The sequence below is a fragment of the Dromaius novaehollandiae genome, chromosome 3 (assembly GCF_036370855.1).
Source record: "Dromaius novaehollandiae isolate bDroNov1 chromosome 3, bDroNov1.hap1, whole genome shotgun sequence".
NCBI lineage: Eukaryota > Metazoa > Chordata > Aves > Casuariiformes > Dromaiidae > Dromaius > Dromaius novaehollandiae.
Window position 1 is genome coordinate 10,379,539 of NC_088100.1, and position 23,732 is coordinate 10,403,270.

The window sequence follows — 23,732 nt, forward strand, 5'->3', positions numbered from 1 at the left end:
CTGATCAGCACTCCTAACTACAACTAGACTGTCTTTCCTGGTCTCTGCTATTGCCACTCTGAAATCAGCCAATAATGCTTTTACACTAGCAGATCTGTTACCTTTATAAAAGTCCCTGTTCCTCCAAAAGCATTGAAAGGGAATTTTAATTCCCTATTTATTAGAGCTCTTATTTTCCTGCATTGAAAATGTTTTGATGTTAGTCAAGTATTTTTAAATCAACTTCTACTAGGCTAAAACAAAATGCAAAGTAATTGTTTACAACAGTCAAAAACCACAGTTACTTGTGTTTATTAAAGGACAAGATAAGATGTCAAAAAAAAAAGTGCAATAATTTGCATCACAATCAAATCTGCAAGGCTTTTCCCCATGAAGGCAGCTGATTTAATCATAGCTGCTTTCCCACCGCAGCTCACCAGGAATCCTGCCTTCACACACCATCCACCTCACCTTGCAGTAAACAGCATGCAGTAACAGTTGCAGTAATGGCTGCAATAGTTGCAATAATCTAACTAGTTCCGCATGTTAGCTATAAATCCCCTTTTTTGGTGGCTCCTCAGGGATCCCTTAAGATCTCAGCTTTCTTCCCCCAAATTTATTCAAAACACCGCTGTGACACTCCTATTCCATTAAGGCCTGTCTCACCCCAGTGAAGGTAAGGCTGTCTCTGACAGATAGCACATCACGCCTCAAAAACAACCCAACTTTCTGGAAAACAAATCTTTCCTCTTTCTTCTCACACAGCCATGTACTTGTGCAGCATATACACTGTGCAATGTTTCTTTTGAACCTCCTATTTTTACCACTATATAATTGAAAACATAGCTGACACGGGCCTCTAACACATACCACAAACATACTGCATTGCTAGCTCCTGAGTGAGATCAGACAAAATTGTGATTAATCACTCTGGGTGGCAACACATTCATGATCACTGACACCCATCCAAACCTACCTGTAAGAAACTCTGTAAGAGCGGTATCAGAAGGTATCTTAAAAAAATTACTGAATACTGTATGTAACAGAGATATTTGCACTACTCTAATCAAAATATTTCTTACAGCAAGACAGTAAGTCTGTGTGTGGGTGAGGAGTGGGTGAGTGTGTATTTTCTCAAGAACATTTATCCCTTCAGATTTGTGCAATTAAGCAGCATATGGGCATTCTGTACATTGCTCCAGTTAGTTAGTGACAGAGCCACATATACGGATGAGGAAGTCTACATAAGGTACAGAGATATCTTTAAATACCTTGGCAAGAGCGGGAGGGGCACGGGAGTGAGGAGATCAGACAAAAGGCAGTAGCTTAAGCTTCTTTTCCCAAAGCCCTCTCTCAAGTATCTAAAGGGACAAGAAACTATTTGGCAGGTTGACAGGCTTTCTATGTGTCCTTGTCTGTTGGGATACCTCTGCTCTACCTCTCTCTTTTTATAAACACAAGCTGTCTAGCAAAGGCTTTCCTCAGTGGAAGTTTCCACCCACAGCCAGAGAAAGCCAAACGAAACAGGTATGTCCTTAACCACTTCTGTCTAAAGTCAGCTGCTTAAACGGACAGCGTGGCTGGTTTGCATGAAACTGGCTTTGCACTGAGGGAGATTCATGTGCTCTATTCCAGAAAAAGGACTTTGGAGGCTTCTAGGGTATAAAAAGGAGCTACAGCAGTTATAGGATAATTCAGGAGGAAAGGGACCTCTAGAGGTCGTGTTGTCCAACCTCCTGCTCAGACAGGGTCAGCCATGCGGTCAGACCAGGTTGATGAGGGCTTTATCCAGCTGGGCATTGAAAATCTCTGAGGGTGGAGACTGCACAACCTGTCCAAGCAACTTGTCCCACTGCTTCTCTGTCCTCATTGTGAAAAAGCTTTGCTTTCCAGCCTGAACCTCTCATTTCAATGTATGCCCATTGTCCCTCATCCTCTGCATGCATCACTGCGAAGGGCCTGCCTCGATATTTGTGATAACTTCCTGGCAGATATTCAAAGGTTTCTATTAGGCCCCTCCAAAGCTTTCTGTTCTCCAGGCTTAGCAAGACCAGTTTGCTCAGTCTCTCCCCACAGCACAGGTGGTTCAGCCCCCTGACAATCTTGTCAGTCCAAGATGCGTCATCTGTGTTTCTGTTAATACAGCTTAGGATGCTTTTGGCTTTCTCTGTGAGGAAAGCACACTGTTCACTCATGTTCTGCTTGCTGCTCACTAGGACCTCCTTAGCAGCCAGTCAGTCCCCAAGCTGCATCTTTTCCAAGGGCTATTTCTTCCCAGGTGCAGGACTCTGCATTTGTCCTTGTTGAATTTCACCAGGTTCCTTTTGGTCCATTCCTCCAGCCTGCCTAGGTCTCACTGGATGGCAGCCTGGCCCTTGAGGTATACCAACTAGTCCCCCAACGTCGGTGTCATATGCAAAGTTGATGAGCAAGTAGTACATTGCCTCCTCCAAGTCACTGATAAAGATATTAAACAGGGCAAGACCCAGGAGAGATGCCTGCAATACCCCACTTGTTACTGCCCTCCAGATACAGCATGTCCCATTAACCACTACCCTCTGAGCCCAACCATCCAACCAGCTTTTCCCCCATCTGTTTGCCCACCCATCCAGACAGCAGCATCCTACCTTGGATACAAGAATATTGAGAGAGAGAGAGACTGTTGAAAGCCTTGCTAAAGTCAAGGTAAATGACATCCACTGCTCTCTGCTTGTCCACAAATACAGTCATTTATTTTATCATAGAAGGCACTTAGGTTGGTGAAGCATGATTTACACTTGGTAAATCCATGCTGACTGTTCCCAAGCACCTTCTTCTCCTTCATGTGCCCTGTAATGTGTTCCAAGAGGACTTGGTCTCTGATTTTCCCAGGCACTGAAGTGAGGATGACCAGCCTGTAGCTCCCTAATTATCCTTCATGCATTTTTTGAAGATGTGTGCAACATTTGCTTTCCTCCAGTTTTCAGGAATCTACCCCAATTTCCACACAAAGACATCAGCCAATTCTCTCAGCATCTCTGCATCTAGCCTGTCAGCCATGGATTGTACAGGTCAAGTATTCTTCTTGTTGACCTTGACATTCCTTGCAAGTCTGAACTCCAGGTCTAATTCCTCCTGTTTGTCTCCTAGCCTGCGTGTATTCATGCACACACATTTGAGGTGTGCCCCTTCTGCTACTTTATTATTCCTGAAATCTCTCTTGTTCTCATTACCCAGCACTCTTTGCTTTCCATCCTATCCACCATTTCTTCACTTGACTGTGGGTCATAATCTCCCACTTGCACTGTTCCTATTTGAAAGTTCTCCTCACCACAGCGACCATCCTTTGGCATAGATGTTCTTTCCTTTCCTTTTCCTACTTTGTCAGGTGGATCCTATCTCTGCCTAGCCGTCCTCAGTTCTCAGAGAGGGTTCTGTGGTCATAAAAGCCTAATCTCTGTTGATGACACCAGCTGTACAACGCAGTATTGGCTCACAGGACCCATGTGCTCCTCTCCAAGCTTCTTCCCTCCATCATCAGAACTGAAGAGAACATCACCTGGGTTCCCAGGTGTGAACACAGGTCCTGCTAGAGCACAAGGTTCATAATGAGCTAAGGTCTTTGATGGGAACCAGGAAGGTCGTGAAAACTACCGAAGGACAAAGACACCATATGAGCACAAAACAGGTTATTCTGTTCTACTGGCATGCAAACCGTCTGCACATAAGAAACATGCTAGTGGTTAGAGTTAGGTAGAAGAGTAAAGCCTAAGTAGGATAATTTTCTTCAGGAAGTATATAAAGTAAATGAAATGTAACCAGCATGAACTGAACCATCAGAAGAGAGTTCTGGGGTGCAAGGCTACCTGCACTTAGGTGACTATACAGTAATATAATATTGGGCCAACTGGCAGGAAAAGAGTGTTGGAAACACCAAATTTAGGTAAGGATGTAGGACCACTAAGAAGCAGGTTGTTTATCTGGATGGAGCATGGGCAGAGAAAAAGAAGTGCAGGGGCAGCAAAAAGGAGGATTTAGGAAAAAAAGGGGGGAGGGGAATAAGGTTATTATATCCTATCAAGCCCTCTTCCAAAAGTAGGAGTGCTCCACATGACAGTGGAGCTTACCTGTGGACCCAAGCCTCCTGGGAGACTGGAAGAAATGCCAGACATGCTGAACTGTCCCTAAAGTCTATGTCCAAAAGACTTGGTGTGGGAGGGTGTAGTAAAGAGTGGAAGATTGATACTAAGGGGAGAGGGAAAGGGAATGGAATGTAGCTCAGTAGTCTTGAGCGTGATTTATAATATTTCTTCATTGTGCCATAATGTGAAATTAATACTACTAATAATACTGGCATATGCATTAGCCAATTAAGAAATTGTTAGTTTTTTATTGGTTTCTTGGTTTATCAATAAATGTCATAACTGTCTTCATCGGTTATGTGTCAACTCTCCACTCTAAAGGGGGAAGAGTCAGACTAGGGCAATAACATCATGCCCTTGACTCTTACCCTCACAGCCATACAGTCACTTTTGATACATCTTCAGCTGCTCAGTTAGGCTCAAAAGATTACATAAGACAATGTCCCAAATGAGGTATTTATTGGACGAGAGGCTGAGATGGCTATGAGGCACTTGGACTCCAGTCCCTGTTCTGAATCAGGTAATAGAGAAGATAGGGTTAGAGCTTTGTGCTTAAGCTAAAAAAACGTCAGGAAAAGATTCTCTGAAGAGCTAGAGCAGAGCAAAGCATCTGACTTGGTCCAAATAAACAGTTCGAATGCTTCCTTCTTTTTCCCTCATTTCATTCCTGTATGATTCAAGTTGTTTCACACCAAGCTCACAGAGGCCAACGTCTTACATACAGTGCTGCTCTGGCACCTAACTACGGCTGAAGGGTCCATACACAGACTCTGTGTATGTCTCTCAGTACATTTTGCAACAATCTCAGCTTTTTTCCTGCTACCATCCCTTCAACTTCTTTTGTCCCAACTCCACACCCTTCAGCTTCTCCATATCTTCTTATCTTGTCCCCTAACTTTTGTCTGAACAGGACAAAGCATTTGATGCCTCCAGGTTACATGGTGCTCAGTGGCCAACCATCTTTCCCTCAGGGAAAGAAGCAAATCTTGGTTTTCCTTTCTTCTATCCAGGCACTAATGTTAATAATACACACAATGTTGTACTTTTCCTTCCTGTCAAACACAGCTGAAATTGGTTAGTGGAATCAAAAGATACTTGGGAATGCCAGAATAACGGTAGGAAGCAGCAGAGAAAACTGCCAGACTGCAAAACCATAGACTTGCCTCCTTATGAAATTAGTCTAGAAAAGAACAACTGCATGTAGAAACATTAAGAAAGAAAATGTTGAGGTAGACAAGATAAGGCAGTATTTCCTAAAGATCCCAAAACAATGTGCCAACATATCAAGCACGAAACGAAAACTGGAAAGCACAAGTATAACAGTCTGCAGGTAATTAAGTAACAAACTGCACAGGATTAAGAACATTTTTTATCTTTGCTCACAGCTTCATGGAGGATAATCCCACCTTTTCAGTATAATTCTGAGTGACAGCTGAAATCAATTGTCAGAAGTTTTTCAGTCTGTCCTAATTTTAAATACAGATACTATTTGTAAGAAACCTAATGATCTAATTAATCCTATGCTTCATGGCCTGGAAAGAAATAGCCACTTCTAGTAAAAAGCATGTATCTACTTGACTCTGAGAAACCACTTATGTATTAGCCACTCCAAACACAGCAAAAGCACGCCCACACACAATCCTCTGCAGATGTGGAAAACTAAGCAATGTCACAGGCTCTTCTGCATGGTTGAGTTTTCCTTTATGAAATAGATGATCACTTACTATATTCTAAGAGTTTTTCTTTATGCTTTATACTCACATACTCCTAATTTATATTTTTACTTACAAAAGGCACACACAAGGTCAGCACTGAAATCTAAACTTCTGCCTAAATGCCAGAACTTCTGTTCTTCTTGCCCCAACATACACATTCAATACATTCAACACAAATATTCAGTAACTAGTCGTCCATTTGAAAACTCCTGAAGTGCCCATACCTTGTTTCCAGTGAAACCCTTTTGTTCTCTGCCTGCCTCTCTTCCTACATGAATCCTTAATGATCTCAGTCTCTTTCAGGCCCACGTTTTATTCTGACTGTGGGCTGAACACATTTCCCTCTGTAGATGATACAGCATTACTCCTGAATCAGACAGAAAGAATCAGTAAAGGCAGCAAGAGGTATTCTTCCTCTAGGGAGTAACATGTACTGCATGATATGTTACTCGGACATCTTGTTACAGAGTCATATCATCTTAAGGGTCCCTTAGAGAAACAAAACAAAACAAAACAAAATAATGATGCCCCAAAAATATCAGATAGGCTTTACAGAGCATTATAAAATGCCAGAGCATGAGAAAATCATCTAGATAATCTTTATAATGCACTGAAATGCACAATGTACACCTCTACAAATAAATAATGCAAAATCTCTCTCATAGAGTAGTGGCTTGTGAAACGAAAAAAGTTTTAAAACAGTGGTATTATAACAGTGTACTTATATGGTTAGTTTAGTTTATTAACCGTTTTATTTCCAGGTTATAGACTCTGAACTGTCTACATAGCATCAATTCCAATTTGTTCCTGGGCTTCCTTCTTGAATAAGCCAATCAATTCTAAGAAAAACCTGAATGAGACTGGCAAAATATTTTGTTCCAGAATCTGTTCTGCATAGATGTTATGAATGGACAGCATAAGGCTTGGTTCCTTTATCATCAGGATAAATCCTCCAGTAAGCCTCCCTCTCCCACAGGCTCTCAATTCTACCCTACAAGACACACAGCATACACCTTCAGCGTTATGCTGTAAAATTCCTACACTGCCACGCTGAAGAGCAACTCTTGTGATTATCTGGGGCCGTCTGAACTCCAGAAAAATTGACAGCACTTAGGTCTGAAGGCCAGACAGATGTTATGTGGCAGCCAGTTGAATCCCAGGCCTTTCTAGTAGTAAGTCTAAGCCTGGTCCAGGCTTGAGGAAAAAAAAAAAGTTTCTTTTCTGACAGAATTAGCTGGCCATGCACCAAGGTACCACATGAGCCTGGTAACACCTGCAGCCCTGTTTTAGGCATTAAAAATTAAGTGCCTATATAAGGCAAGGCACACCAACTGAAGATCGGGTGAGGTTTGATGATGCATATGTTCACTATGCCAAGCTGCACCACATTTTCAGGTACAAGTTCCTCCTCCTTCTGGGCTTGCAACTGACACTCCATCTGGAAAGATGATCAGGAACAGGTCTCTACAACATGATTTCTAGGCTCAGCTGATTCCCAAGGAAAGCTTCCCCCTGACCTTTCTACAGCTTTCTACTTCCGTAACAATGCTAACCATGACCCTTGGCAGGACACAGGACAGGGAAACAATCCTGGTAAGCATCAGACCTTACAAGTACTTCTTGCTTTTAGAATAAAAGAGTGAATATAAATCTTTCTCAGAGGTCAAACCGTGTGGAACATACCAGCTTAAGACAGAGAAGGGGTATGACAGACAAAAAAAAAAATGGTTATCCACAACAGCTGGCCCATTACTGGCTAGAATACCACAGCACAGCTGCCATGTCCTGACTCAAAAAGCTTCTAGCCACCATTGGGGTGCCTGAAGCCATACATACCTGAACCTGTGCAAATTCTTCTTGCTTTCCTTTCTCTACTTACCATCCCTGCACAGATTTTATGAGACCACATTATCTCCATAACAGTGCAGCCCACCTACTTAGCAATTTTCAAAGCACTCAGTTTAGGGCAGCACACCCACTCCCTAGGTATCTTTTTTTTTTTTTTTTTTTTTCCTCCTCTCTTGTGAAAGATGAGATTCGTCTGCTAGGAAAAGCATACAATGTGACACCTATTGTGCAAGGATATAAACTGTGCTGAAATTTTAACAAGAAGTTACCCGCATGTGATAGGAATGTGCATACACCACTTAAAGGTCAAAGACTCTGAAGGGCAATTTTGGAGCCATATGAGAAGGTAAGGAAAGTTTGAGCACGACCCAAACTCCAGTCTTCATCATACGTTCTTGCTGCTCCTAACCCTTATCACTAAATTCTGACATTTACATGTATATATGTGACCAGAACTGGCTTGTTATTTGTATATATGATTCTAGTTAATTGGGTTTAAAAGTTAGTTTGCATTTTAATGACACTTTATCAAAGTTTCAATTTTTGTTGGAAGAAGGAAATTCAGTACCTTGCAGATGTTGAGCATAGGCTTATCCAAAATTAGTTGCCTGCCAGCTAGCAGTAGTCAAAAATGAGAAGATTCTCCAAGGTTTCTGTGACCTTCTTCTCGTCACCTCAGTAAACACAATGGGTTTATAAGCTCCTGACCGTGAGTATCAGTACCTTCATCCCAAGTTTCTGACTATCCCAATCACATAGCACAATCTGTTAACACATGTTGGGGCTCTAGCAGCTCACTTCTCTGCAATAGAGGGACTAATTGGTAGCTGTCCTCTCATTGCACTGCCATAGATTTGCACTCTTCATCCTAGATGGCAACTGCAGTTTCCTCTACTCTTTGGGGGGTTTCCGCTTGCCCGGGATAGCCCTGTAAGGGCAGCTCTCCTGATCTCAGGAGATAGGTGCCTCACTGTGATGTTTGTTGACAAGACTGTTAGGTGCAGTCAGCAAACACAGGGGCAGCAGCAGCTGGGAGAACCCTTGCTGAAACAGGTTCCACATATTACTAGTATATAGGCCTGCCTCTCCTTATAAAATGTGCCAATGAGGGTACATCTGATCTCCATAGAGCAGATGAAGGTTGAGCATGGCATGTATTTCATGCTACAAAGTCGTGCAGCTAAGCAAATACCTGTGGTATTTGCATAATACTCAAAAATAAACCTTAATTCAGTACAGGACAGATATAATCCACCCCACTGCTGCTGACCTGGAGGGCAGGGATTGTCCCTTGGCACTGTCCCACTGAGGAAGTACAGATGTAGCTTCAGATTTTTTTTCCCAGCATATTCACCAACAACAGAGGTCACAAAAAGCTTCAAAATAAATTCAGAATGACTTAGGCATGGCATGCTATACACAAAAGCTCAGCATTTTCCTATTCATGACAAAAAAAACAGAATACTGACTGCATTAGTATACACTGGAACATTTTTAATTCCATACAAATGCAAGTGGTTCTCCATCACCTTCATGTATTAAAACGATCAAAGTAATCAGTGGCATGGTACAAACAATTTACAGAGATACATTTAGGAAATAAAACCAAATGGTAAGCAGTAGTTTCCAAATAATGAAATTTTATCACATCAACAAAGTTTTTGCTCAGAATCAAGTTTGCCCCAAAACAAATGGGAAAATATATCTAAACGTTAATATATCCTAAATATATGACAATTTCTTTCAAGCAGAAATACATGGAAAAGTGTATTCAACTAGATCACAATTATAGCCTCTCCTACTTACAGGAAAAATGCTATTATCACCGAAGGTGCTGGGGGTAGGGGGGAGGAGGGACAGTAAGACCATACAAAGGAAAGACGATTACGAGCAAAACTCATAGTCAAACATCCCAGTAACTTCATATAGCAATCCAAACATAGCCTTATAATGTACTTCTGAAAATTCAACATATTAACTATTGTGATTGTTCACAGATTCATGGCAACAAAAGCTATTCTCTATATTTTCAGGTACAGCATACTACTAAAAATAATTTTAATTATCTGGCTTTTACTTTAGGCAGTTTGCATATCAGACCTTCTGCACAGAAGCAAGTATCTTAAGCTAGGCCCGCTCACACTGAAAATCAAAACAAGCATTTTTGAAAATAAATCCAACATTTTCAACTTGCAGAACATCAAAATAATATACACAGAGCTGATTTTTTATTATCTGTCATTTCTAGGCTCCACTTTGTAACATTAGATAATGTTTTTGAATCATACACAAACCGAAAAAATAATGTACTTACATATTTTAAGTTGGATATTCCATAACATAAGTTGTGTATTAACACCACCCAAACAGACTGGGCTTTTAAGGTATCCAGATCTTAGTCAGTTAATTAACCATTAAGTTGCATGTAGAAGCACCTGACACATGCTTATAATTTCAAAACAGTTACTGGGGGAAAAAAAAAATCTCAGAAATATACAGTGTATCATCAATTTTCAGTTCCCCAGAAATTTCCTCCTCCTACAGAGGAAAAGGAAAAATACTCCACATGTTTCAAGATTACTGACACTCCTTCGAGACACAAAGTGGTGTACAGAGAAAACTTCCTCTCTCCATTTAGAGGAAAGTGTTGGAAGCATGGAGAGGAGAGACCAACCAGATGCACACGCTCAGCAGAGAGAACTACACTAACGTAATGTTATCAAAAGAAAACCCTGAGATAAGTCAAGCACATCCTTACACCAAGAGCCATCTGAAAACAACTTGATGGAAGAGTCTCCCATAAACGGGGATCCAAGTATTATGGATTTTCTGGATTTATTTTCTGAGCATACAAAACAGTAAGGACTCAGTAAGGTTAAGTTATGATAAACCAGATGTTATTGCAAATAAAGTTATATGCCTAACTTGTAACATTGCTTCATACATAAATTGTAAAAGTATTTTGATAAGGATTTGCCAAAAACACAATGACCTAAATAAACATAGCAAGAAACCCTGAAAAAAATACCATTAGACAGCAGTATTTATAAATCATTTTTATGATACGGTGAAGAGATACCTTCTTAATGTAGTCTATTTATTATTCAAATAAATTCTGACAGCATCCTCATGCTTTCTTTCTAGGCCATGGATCATCAGAATCTCAAGTTTCAACCAGGGATAGCAGGCTTACTCTTGTGTGATTTGATTTTATTTTTCATATCAGCACAAAGCTGAACAAACTTCTCCACACTAAAATCCATCTTTTGCAATATTTTGCAGTATTACATGGACTCAGTTTCTTTGTTAATTATATTCAAGCATTCACTTCACTACAGTCCTTATTTGAAACTTTAACACATACTGCTGTTTTAGATACTTTTTTTTTTTTTGCACTTTACTTCCTTGTTTTACTTCTGTCAGCAAGACAAAGCTTTTAGCATAATTATAATTTGGCTCAGAAAGGGAATCACAAGAAACTAGGCTTTGGTCGATTTAATTTTGCCAACTGGAACGAGGCGGCATCTACTCCTAGAGTAGACTGCGTGGCCAGCAGCAACCAAGATGCATGCTAGATTATTCTGCTTGTACAGAACATCAACCTCTAATTTCATTCCAGAGCCATACTGCTTAAAACAGAGCATCAGACCTGGTTTACTAAGAAGCTTCCGAAACAGAAGTTTAGCTTCCTCACTCCAGTGTTCTCCTTTGGAAGGAACAGTATCACACAAACAGCAAGAGTATGCCAAGCGTGGTAAATAAGCCAGATCTTCTGGAAGAACTTTAAGTTTATGGATATCTGAGTAAGGGATCTTTTTCAGAAAGCCATAATCAATGAAGGTAAGAACAACAAACTGACTTGACACTTCACTAATTTCTGCTCTGTTCCACTCTGTTTCTAGTCCAAGCTTGATCAAGCAACCAGCACCAGGAGCCACAAGTTCTTTTGGCAAAGCTGGCAGATTATCAGGAAGGTCAGAGAGCAGCAGAGACAAGTTCTTCATACACTGAAATGAGCCTTCCAACTGAATGCAGAAGTTTGAAGGATCAGTAACTGTAGTTGCAAACCCAGGATACCATCTGCCACTCTGCAGCAGCATCCATGTGACTGAATTTATCCTGAAGGAAGTAGCAAATGCTTTACAGTCTATATTACTGTATTTCTCTGGTCCAGCAATGGTCTTATCATGAATTAAGAGCCTATTCAAATATTCCAAAAGTAGAATTTCCCCTATTAAAATCTCTACTTCCCACAGATGAGAGGATTCCAAATATCTCAGAAACAAGATCCTTATTTTATGATCTAAAAGTGCATTTACTAAATTGACAAACAGAATTCTATTTGAATTTTTAAACCAAACCCATTTACAAGGCACAGCTTGTTTAGGAATACTTTTGATCTCATCACTGAGCATCTTTGCATTATTTAAGGACACCATCTCACACTTGCCACAATCCATGAAAAAAACTAGCATTAACCTCTCCCTGCTAAACTTCTTCATCACTTTCGAGCGATACCACTTTAAGTTCCTTTTAGATTTTGTTATGCACTCCAATCCTTCTTCAATATTATCCACTGCAAGCAAATCATTTTTTTCTGCTTCTTTGACAAGCATTACATTTAAATCATGTAATACCTGCAAATTTCTAAGTAGCTTCACACAAAATTTTCCACACCCCGAAACATTAATTATTTCTGCTGTTTCTACCTGTCCAGGATTTATATCTTGAAGAGGAACTTTTAATAGTGTTTTGGAAGTATTTCTTGTCCCAACAGCCTTAGCTCTACTTTGACCCCCTAAATTATTCCTTGATCCTCTGTATTGAGATGCAGTATTTGTAATCAGAATTTGTTTTGATGTGTTTTCCGGACTATGCGTTGATGTATTTTGCAATCTTGTCCTGTGTTTTTTCTGCAGAACGACATCAGACATAGACTTTCCCTCACAAATTATATCTACTTCCCACCACTCTCCAAGTTGTTGCAAGAACTTACAAGTGACTGGCTTGTTATTGATTTCTCTAACAAAATAGGAAATACTTTTATTAGTCCAGCTTTCATCAGCAGTACTTTTTACTCTGCTAAGGAAACAAGGAATACTGAGCCTTGGTAATGTTAAAAATTTTGTCTCAATCCTGTAGATCTTTGAAGGACTTACAACTGCTGTATTACCATAGTCAATGAACTCTACCTCAAAGGAGTTTTCTGATTTCACAGTTTTAATAACTGCCCTATAAAAAAAACAATCAGTAGAATATTCTGCTAAAACAACATCCCCTACCATGAGCTCACCTAAGTCATGTTCATGACCTGCATTCACTGTGCTTTCATTTAATTCTTCTGCTAGTTGAATTATTAAGTTTTCCTCCTCTGCAAGATGAATATGGAAACTTGATGGACTATTTACATGAGAAATATACCCTGCTACTTCTGAATTCACCTGGATATCACGTTGAGGAAGACTGGTTAATTTAGCTGTATTTTTTTCACTCCTTTCCTGCTGACCTGGACAATTTAGTCTTTCAGTAGAAGATTCAAAGACAGTATTCGCAGTTACTTCCTTTAAGTTTAGAGGAGGCTGACACAGTGAGTGAGGAGGCAGCTTTTCATCTACAGGTTTCTCTTGGTGCTCCAGAAGAGCACCAACACCATTTCTAACACCTGGTTCTTCACTATCCTGGGAAGTCAACAGTTTCGAGGACTTGCTACACAAATCATGCGTGTTGCGCGCTGTCTGCTCTTCATCTACAAAATTTTGCCCAGTATTTGTCTGACAATAGACATCACATACTTGTCGTTCCACTTCAGTTCTCAAATGAGTTCTTTCAGAATCTTCCACATTTAGTTTTTCACTTTCTTTGTCATTTTCTATGTGGTGTACCACTCTATAACTTCCAACAAACTGTTCTGTATAATTTTTCACAACTGCCAATTCCTCCAATATTTTTTCTCTAATTTTCTGACTTATCTGAAGCTGTCCATCATACAACTCGACAACAATCTGGCCATCTGGTTCTCTGGATATAATTACAGCCTTCAGCAGTTTACCAAGGAAAGTCTCCTCAAACCATCTATTGACTCTTATTGAAATTTCTGTCTCCTTGAGATTTGAAAGACAGCATTTAATAGCTTGCATGGGTGTTAGCAGTAGGTCAGTGGCACACTCTGGAATAGGCATCAACTCGTCTCTCTCTACCATATGTTTATTTCCAAAATCCACAAAGTCAACCAGCAAATAGGACGATGATTCCGTAGGAAAAGCCAAAGCTCTATAGAAGAGACCATCTTCAAAATATCTGGCTATACATAATCGTGTATTGCTGTCATATTTTGCATGATTTGGCATTCTACTTATTTCACTAACCTTCTTCATCAATGCATCTATAGTTTCAGTGTTTCGATTAAGCTGACAATAGAATTTCAAAGGACTATGTATATGAGTTATATAAACCTCCTCCTCACTTCCAATTTTTATATTAAAAGATGAGTAGCAAAAACTGTACAGAGAACTCAGAGATGCACATTTTCTCAATCTAATATATTCAGACTGGGTATGACCACGTTCTCTTAGAAACTCTTCTGCACTAATGAATGGCGTCTGTAAGTCAACTATATTATACAAGCAGTTTGGGCTTACAAGAATTAGAGCATAAATGATACAAATCAGTGGTCCTCGAGAAGCAGAAATGAAGTCTTCAAAATGTCTACACACCTCTTCAGACCAATTAAGTGTGTTAATCTGCAAGGGTCCATTTTTAAGACTACATCTAAATGCTTGACTTTCCAGAGCTAGGAAGTCTGGAAGAACACCTTGAATATCTTTAAGTAAGACTCTTTCCCGATTACCAAAGTCTACAAAAACCACATCAACTTCATCCGCAGATACTTGCTGCACAACAGTTGCTCTGTACCACCTCCCATCTTTGGAGCATTTAACAACACAAGCAGCCTGTCCAGTTTTGTAAGGGCTGGTATGTACTTTATAATAAATCTGAATTTGTTCCATCAAGTTATTCAACTCTGGCAATTTGCTTTGCAATTGACATGAAAAATCTGCTGGGGAATCAATGTAGGAACACACCACCTCAAAAAAAGCTCCTGGTTTAAACACAAACTCTTTATAAGATATGTTTTCCTCTGGTGGTAATTGATGCCTCTGAGAAATAGCACCTCTTCCAAAACAGGAGAGCACAACAGATTCTCTCAGCACAGGAGGCACACTTAATGATTTTTCCTTTTGAAAGATCTGCCCATTTCCTGATATTTTATTTTTATGCTTATTACAGCTGCCCTGTGCACCTAATTTTTTCTTTTCAAACTTCTGGTGATTCAGGACTCGAGAATTTTTTGCCAAATTTAGAAGAGATTCTGGTCTCCCCTCCCAGTATTCAGCACATCCAGCCTGAACCATACACATGGCAACATTGCATTCCTGCAAACCATTCATACACTGTGCATTAACAATATATTTGCTGTTTTGCTTTCCAACTACTCGAAGCAGAATTGGTTTGTTAAACACGGTCTCTTTGAAGAAATCAGTTTCCTTTTTAATCCACACATCCTCCATGGGAAATGTGCATGCAAGTGCACAACACATAGCTAAAGCTGGTAAATCAGAAAACTCCGGAAGCAATGTTTTTACATCACAACAGGGTACTGTATCTGTATATCCAAAATCCAAAAAGTATACAATAACGTTGACACAAAGCACTTCAGTGACAACACCCCGATAATAGCGCATATCTTTGCTATACCGGGCACAGCACAGCAATCCAGGTTTTGGGTTTTTAAGGACCCTGTCATCCGTTCCACATTTGTTATACACATCTGCAATATTTTTCATCAAGGCTTGAAATTCATTCTTACATTTTTTTGTTTGAATCCAGAAGTTTGATGGATTTATTACATAAACCACAAAAGCAACATGGGAAGAATTCATTTTCATTCCTACCCTTTTGCAGTGGCTTGAAAAAGAACTGCCATATTCAGTTAAGCAGTTTGTCAGTTTATTTCTAGTATAATTCTTAAATGAACTGTGGTTCTCATCACCTGTTTTGTAGTTTACATCAGTACTTGTAGTTTTTGCATCAGAAGGTGAGACATGCAATGCAGCTGTCTCATTCAGTTTTTCTGGAAATGTATTATTTATTCCAAATTTTTGATTTTGCAGTGTAATATAATACAAGTGTTTACTGGCATTAAATAAATCAATACAGACACACACAGAAGTTTGTCCTATCAAGGCCTGCATAAATTCTTTCAGCTGAAGTTTTATTGCTGCTTCATCCTGATTACCAAAACAAGACAGTGCACAAGGAAATGAAATCATTGGTAATGACATGAATTCTTCTTTAAGTTTCCAAACACTACTAGATGGCACAGCTTCAATATTGCCAAAATCCATAAACCAGACTTCCACACGGTCAGCGAGAAACTGTTGTATCACACCTCTATGCCACTGTCCGTTTTGTCTTCTGGCAGCACAAAGTAACCCTAAACTACCCAATGATGTATTACAGTCTCTGCTTATAGCTTCATAGTACAAATGCATTGCTCCTGTCAAATCTTCCAGCTCTTTCTGCCATTTCTGTATCTGACAGTAAAATTTATTTGGACTTATTGCAACAGTTATTTTTACATTTTCTTTACTGCCAACAGGCAGAAGTGGCAAGAGATCACCAGGAACTGGATGAAAATACGATGGTTTCTCAGAATCACTAAATGTAAGTAACTCCTGGACTGCATACTTATGTTTCAACAACTGTGGCATTTGCTTACAAAGCATTTCTTGGGGCAATGCTTTTAGTGTTTCTACAATAAGACAAAATGAATCTCCATCAATAAGTTTTCCTAACTGCAGTTCAACAATATCACTAATGACCTTTGATACTTCCAGGATATACAGCTGATACGGTAAAACAGCTTTCACATGACCTGCAATCTGTAATCCTACCAGAGATGAAAAATAGTTTACAGCTTTTGGACCCCATTTTTCTCCAAGAGGAAGTACGTTTGCAAAAACTCCATAAACTATCTTTGGAGGCAGCTGAAACAATTCAGCACAAGCAGAAGCAATATGTATTTCATCAACCATTATCACTTTCCCAATGTCTATAAGACAGACCTCATAGATGTTCTCTTTCTTTTTCAAAACTTTTCCTCTATGCCATTTTCCTTCTGTGTCTTCCACCAAACATGATCCACAAATATCAACATTATCTTGTACTTTGAATGCACGTTCGATTTCATTTTGTAATATGTTGTAGTCAAATTCACACTCATCCTTGTATTGACCCTGAAATGCCACTAGCAAACACTCTGGATGGCATTCTACACAAGTTATCTTCAGATGCATATCTAAAGTGTTTGGTGAGGGAGCCAAAGATTCCATTCTTTCTGCAAGGCAAAGGAGTAAGATCAGTCTGATGATCTTTCGTAATTTTCTACAGCAAATTATTTCTAACGTGAAATTTGTTTGCAAAATGTTTTAATACCATATTGTTACAGTTCTGGGTAAATTGTCTGCCAAACATTTAACAACTTCATATTTTTGTAGGTGGGATACACTTGGCAAAATTCTCTCTTTGTAAAGACATGCTCAGACAACATTTGAAAAACAGTATCTCTCGACTAGCTCTTGTGGCTACTGTCTGATTTCATCACTTGAGAATAGCTCATAATCAGAAAGTGGTTCTCAAAATACCAAACAGAAGTAAACAGGGGGAGAAGAGACCAGAAAGATCTCTGTATTTCTGCTCAAAGAAACAGAAAAGGCAATTCATGTTATTTATATCATCTCTGCTAATAATACAAATGGACCTCTGATCTTTTTTACCCTGGAATAGACTATTCAAAGTTTCCAGAGAGGTTTAGGAGCCACCAACAAGTTCAATGGCTATTCTCTTCAAGGGAGATCCAATTCACAGTTTCACTGCATGTGACTTGCAGTTATAATGAGATCTTCTGTATATGGCAAAAGTATTTTCAGTACATTTCTTTCAGTTTCTTTTTAGTACAGCAATTATCAAGGACTCCTACTAACCTTGCTTTTTCTCTGTGTATCACTTTTCAAATCAATCACATTTACAGCTCTATGCTTTGCTGTTTATTTAATCTGATTGAATTATACTATCATGTAGAGCTGTATCATGTAAGTTTTCATAATTGCAAGGACATAGGGAACATTATCTGTGTCAAACATGTCTGCAGTGTCCATCAACTAACAGCTGCATCGAATGCCTTTTGTAAGGTGTTACTTCACAGTATTCTGTAACATTCTAATTCTGATAGTTTAAATGTCTTCAGACTCTGTAAATCCTGCTCAGACCTTCATTTAAGATTAGGTCTTCAAGTTCAGCTTCCAGTTCTATTCAAATTTGGACTCATCAACAGAGCTGTGACTACACATTGGTTAAAAAGGATACCTATAATTTAATCAAGAAATTGTGAGAAACAAACCACTATTCTGATTAGTGATTAGGGGTAGTCAACATTTGTCAAATGCAAAGACTGTGGATAAGCGCACAAGGTTAGACTGGACAAAACACATGCTTGATTTAAGAAATCCTAATTAGTGCTGAAAGTGAAGCTTTCATTTTCAACTACAAATTATTAAAACAAAGTTTTCTTCAAACTGCAGAAATTCAACAGAATTACAGTGACAGCTCTTACCCTAAGCATATATGAAGTGGCTAGTGATAACACGATCCACCTTCCAAGTTGAATATGGATCCCTGTCATTTGAATTTTACAAAAAACAAGTACCCCAGTAGTGAAACTCAGAAAAACATCCTGGGCAGGAAGAAGAGATGACTCTGTGAACACATGACTTTTCAAAAAAATTTTTAAAAAAAGTCAAGACTTCCTACTAAAAGCAGTACCAAACACTGATCTGAGAAATACCATGCTAACTAAACCCCTCAGTTTCTCACCTTCCCCTATAATAAAATAGAAAGGTGAATTCTACTTGTTTCATTAAAGAAAACAACTTTCAGAAAAGGGTTCTGAGCTGATGGCCTCCAGCAGGAAACAGCTCCCTGCAGCCCTAAATAACACTGAACAGGGATAAAACGTCAGCTGCCCCTACCACTATGGTCTTCTTTATTGTTTGGCTTTAGGCAACTTCCCAATGATAGTACGAATTCCAGGTGACCTACCAGTAAAAACAGATAGCCAGCAGTCTCATTCCTTTCTCTATGTAAGGAACAAATCTTTCTTACATAAGATTTAAGATGTCGTGAAGTGCCTGATGGAGGCACCTAATCATTAGACATATTTAAACCTTAGGACTAACATCACTGATCCTTCTGGCACCTATTTTTTTCCACTAAAACTAACTCCTGGTTACAGAAACATGTAAAAAAGCCTTTTGTTTTGCACATCAACATTTTCTAGCTTGCTAGCAAAACCCAAATAGTGGCATCAGACAAACAGAAACATTTCTAGTTTACAGGAGGAGGCACTGCTTTTTACTCACCTGCATACCAGTTATGGCTTATGCTTTCAGAAAACTCCCTCCAGACTCTTATTATCACCTCTGCATCTCTCTGCAAGAAAAGATTACAGCTAAGTCATTCGAAAGATAAAAGAAACTGGAAGTCTTGTTCTCCTTCTCTAAATCCTCCCTTTCCCCAGGACACAAGCCCTGCAAGAGTTCTTCATACAAAGTTTAATGACAGGGTTAAGATTTCAAAAAACAGAGTTATGAAATTCATTCCTTCTTCTTAAAAGCTGGAGTAAGACCATTCTTTCTCTGCTGCTCAAAAAGCACACCATGCAATCACACACACAGTTCCTAAAAGAACATTGCAAATTTACTTTTGCTTGCAACGCTTCAGCCAGACCAGATCTATCACTTACTTCACGCACTACCGCAAACGGACGAAGAGGATTTCCAAATGCAACGCGAAGCAGGACGCAACCTATCGCTTAAGGGTCCTGCCCTCTGCAAAAGAGATGTGGGACGACCTCATAACGCGGACCCGAGGGAGCAAGCAAGCCTTACGCGGAGCAGAGCCCGAACCGGCAACCCGCGGGGCCGCAGCATGGGGGCTCCCGCCGCCGGGAGAGACGCGAAGCTGAAGACCGCGACACTCGGGCGGCAGCAGCCGCTTCCTTACCAATCACAAGCGACACGCGAAAGCCGCAACAACCCGCGCACGACCACCTTGCACCGCCTCAACACCGCACGGGACCGAAGACGAAACACCACCCACACCCACCCCACACAGACAAAATGGCGGCGCAAAGCAAGCGCTCACGCAGTAAGTGGCGAAACGCGTGCGCGGTAACACCACCAGCGACTTCGGCGCCTCTTTTGTGGGGGCGGGGCTTGAGGTTGATTGATGGGAGCCCCGCTGCATCGCCCAGCCAATCCGCACGGCCCAACGGAGAAGGTGCCGCCTCCATCTTGCGCTGAGGAGTGCTGGGTGCGAGGCGTCCTAGGCGGGGGGGGGGGGGGGGGGCGCGCCTGTACGCGCGCGGGTGGGTGTTGCAGATCTGTGAGTAGGCTGGTGCGCTTAGTTTGTTTTCCCTTCAGGTTTGCAGATTTTTTTAATGTTTACTGATTTTTTTTTGATAAGAAAACTGCTCCAGCTGCTTGTTTTTCATAAAACACCGTCTAAGCTTTATAAAAGGCACCCCTGAGTTGTGGGTTATCTAAAGATCTATCTGGGGTTATCTAAAGAGCGTTTGGGAGGTCTTCCCCGTTTTCCTGTTGTCAGGAGGACTTTTTCTAGGCTAGGGCTGAGTGCATCTGAAGAGGCTGTAAAATGAGATGGCTGCATCAGGGAAACATGGTATGAAGTGGAGATAACTAGTCCTGCAAAAGTATTGACAGAGGCTAGTACTTGTATGTATGTGTTTGGAATGAATGAATGCATGCAGGTGTAATAATCTCTATGGGTTAACCTTGAGTTTTTACAGACTTTTACCACTGATCAGGATTGTTGCATCGTAGTTATACCTGGCAATCTGAGAGAGAAAAAAGCTGCCTTTGCAGCATCTAGTTATAGTAATCTTCCCCAAATACAGCTGTTACTATCTAGTCTTGATAACATATTTTATGTTCAAAGTAATATTATGCCAACTTGAATTAATCTTAAAATTTAAAGAATTTCTTAATTTATTTTTTATTTAAACAGGCATGTCGGTATTCAAATTTTTGTTCAAACTTTTTTATAACAGTACCTTGGAACAAAAATTGTAGATCTATCACTGGTAAATCTAATGCTTTATTTTTCTGTACAAAATGTCCAGTTTGTTCTTGCAGTAGCAAACATAATTCCACTACTGGCAAGCTACTTTAGAATACTGAATTTTGCCCAGTGTTTTTACTTCTTTAACAGAAAATAAGGGTACACATACTAATTATGAACTGTCAAGTTGTTTACCCTGTTTATAATGCAATGTGATAATGTCCTGTGCAGTCCCTCTGTACGCTAGCCCTCCAAGTTTGGGCTCTTTTCAGCCACAATTACCACTACTATATCTACTGTTTGTAGCTAAAAGACATTGCCAGTCTTTACGTAAAAGGTCTGAGCATACTTTTGTCACTTCTAATAAAAAAGTAGAATAGCAGGATATTTAGTATAATAATAGACTGATGAAAGCCTTGTAATATTGACATTTTCTCTAAGGTGTCTTGAAGTTACTTAACTAGATTTATGTGTGTAGTTTAACATGGTGATAATCAGATCTTGCATCCCTAGAAATTCCATTAAACTAATTAGGATCAGTTTGTGAGAATGCAGTTCATTAGTACCGTACTCTAGATTTGGTCATAACTTTCATCCCCTTAAAAACAAGTTAAAACCTCAAACCGAAATCCGGAAACCAAGGTAGATACCCCAACATCCATAATGTGCAGGGAGAGTGCTGCCTGAGAATGGCAATTCAGATGCCTCATGCGCCAGGCAAGGAGCAGTCTTAAGCTTCTGAATATACTAAATGTTACAAAGAGATGTAGGGGTATGGCTGTGTTTTATCCCTTTAATTCAGGCTGAAGTCAGTCTTGTTGGTCAGTCTGCTGTTCAAAACCCACTTTTGAGGGCATAGTGCGATCACTATCTTTTTTTAAATGAAGCGAGATCTACATTTTTCTTTTCAAATATTACAGTGCTGATAGCAGCTGTAATATAATAATCTTATGGTTAGAGCAGTAAGAAGTGGTTTCTCTCAGCCTGAGTTTAAAAACTATCTATCTACCACATCCTTGCTGAGTGCCTTGAACATGTGCAGTTATACATGATGGAATATACTGCATCCTTCCTGCTTGAAGTTGTACTGCTATGGGCAGGAGGAAAGGGAGAGAGAGTGAGACCAGCAAATGTCTCAGATACTGGACACACTAGCTTTTGCTCCTTTTTGGGAGAGGGCAGGAGATTTTTGGTTTTTTGACCTGTTACAGAGTTATTTTCCATATACTTACCTATGTCTGTTTCATATCAAACATACAAACCCTGTCAATAGGTTGAATTGGAACTCATTACCACTAGGAGAAGTCATACTGCTTATATCAGTCTGGAAAATAGTGCATTCATTTTCAGGCAGTGGAACAGCTTGAGGATAGCAACAAAGCTACCAATTCTCCAAAGACTAAACCTGATACCAGATTTTTAGAACAGTTTGATACAGGTTTTTATCTTGACAAAACTAGTAAACATACCTTGATAATTGTCACAAATTTCTTTAATGCTGTTATCAAGAAAGTCTATGTGAACAAGGAGGAGCAACAGAAATGCACAGAGCTGAAACAAAAATATTCTCAGATGCAAAGTGAGCAATAAAACATATAGCAAATGTTGTTAAGGTGTAGGTCATCTGTGTTTAAATTCATGAAGGGATGTATTTCAGAGTAATAGATAACGTACATCCTTGTTCATTAGTTTGATAGAGATGGAATATAACTTGAGACTCACTTTAGGAATTTTGTCTTAGAAGTATTTTCTCTTTGAGACTTCTTCAGAGAGAAGAACTCTCTACTGCTTCATTTCCAGACAGAGATAACAACTTCACTGTTACTGTTGCATTTGCATTAGAAGTAGTTAATGAAAAACTATAACTTTGTACTAATGAAGCCTTTTTATGCTTTTGGGATGAGGTGGCTGTTTATACCAATTTCTATTCTGTAAGTGATAATGGTATGACTCAAGTTAGACTGCTTTCAGAACACTTCCTGTTGAATTTCTTGTGAAGAAACAGATACTAGTTTTCCTTACAGAGCTAAGTGTACCATAAAGAAAGAAAGGAGAATTGTTCTTCTACTACAGCTTAATACAATATTGTAAAAGACACTCCACTGCCAGTTGTCTAGCAGGAGATAGAACGTAGCAATGTACGGTAAGCAAAAGTTGAAAACATTTTGCTGAGTAGCAGCACAGTGTTGATACCAGATAATGAATAACTAATCATTCAGTTATAGCTGACTTCCAACATTTATGAAAATTGTTTGGGGAAGAAGAAAACAAACACCCATAACTAAGACAAAACTAGGATTTATTGTACAAACTTCTTATGGAGATACTGAAACGTAAAGCCAAAGGATGGCTTTAAATGGCAAGGATGCTCGTATCCCAGTCTAGATGCCAAAAAGTAGTCTGCAGCCTTCTTAGAGCACTCGCTTGGCAGGTGATAAATATGTTTGCCTTACTTTGAGCACAGGAAAAACAGACAAAAAAAAGGACAAACATTGCAACCAGTAGAATATCATATAAAAAGAGGTAAGGGAATATCAGCATCTCCTCTTCTACATTTTAAAATAAGGATGAGCCTCACTGAGTTCCTGAGTGGAGGAAAAAACTGCATAGCCATCTATCTTCAAGGGAAGAAAAAGATACAGGTTGCAAGAGGATGAGAATGTCTCCCTAACTGAGAGATGAAGAAGGGTTTAAGACTTCATCCTCCCCATAGCATTTCTTTTCTGGATTGTTTTTAACAGCTGAACACTCATCATGCTGGCTCTCTGCACAGTGTGCTGATTGGAATGGATCCCATTATGAAGCACCTGACTTTCACTATAAATTATGTAAAGATCTGAAATGTTTTGATTCCACATGGGGAGAGAAGCAG

At 39.6% G+C, this 23,732-nt stretch overlaps 1 protein-coding gene across 4 annotated transcripts; it reads right to left on the reverse strand.

Annotated features, from left to right (window-relative positions):
• Positions 1-9,136: 9,136 nt before the first annotated feature.
• On the reverse strand, positions 9,137-19,977 carry TDRD15 (tudor domain containing 15). 4 transcript variants are annotated; one of them, XM_026092345.2, is made up of 4 exons: positions 19,784-19,911; positions 19,141-19,210; positions 18,336-18,455; positions 9,137-17,060 (listed from the first exon to the last, which is right to left on the reverse strand). In XM_026092345.2, the coding sequence occupies exon 4, from the start codon at positions 17,053-17,055 to the stop codon at positions 11,143-11,145; it is 5,913 nt and encodes a 1,970-aa protein (XP_025948130.1). In that variant the 5' UTR covers positions 17,056-17,060; positions 18,336-18,455; positions 19,141-19,210; positions 19,784-19,911; the 3' UTR covers positions 9,137-11,142. The 4 variants fall into 4 exon arrangements, with proteins under 4 accessions (XP_025948130.1, XP_025948129.1, XP_025948128.1 ...); XM_026092344.2 differs by lacking the exons at positions 18,336-18,455; positions 19,784-19,911 and adding an exon at positions 19,925-19,977; XM_026092343.2 differs by lacking the exon at positions 18,336-18,455.
• Positions 19,978-23,732: the final 3,755 nt, after the last annotated feature.

Coding starts and splice junctions, on each gene's coding strand:
- TDRD15 (XM_026092344.2), bottom strand. CDS start 17,055: ATGGAATCTTTGGCTCCCTCACCAAACACTTTAGATATGCATCTGAAG.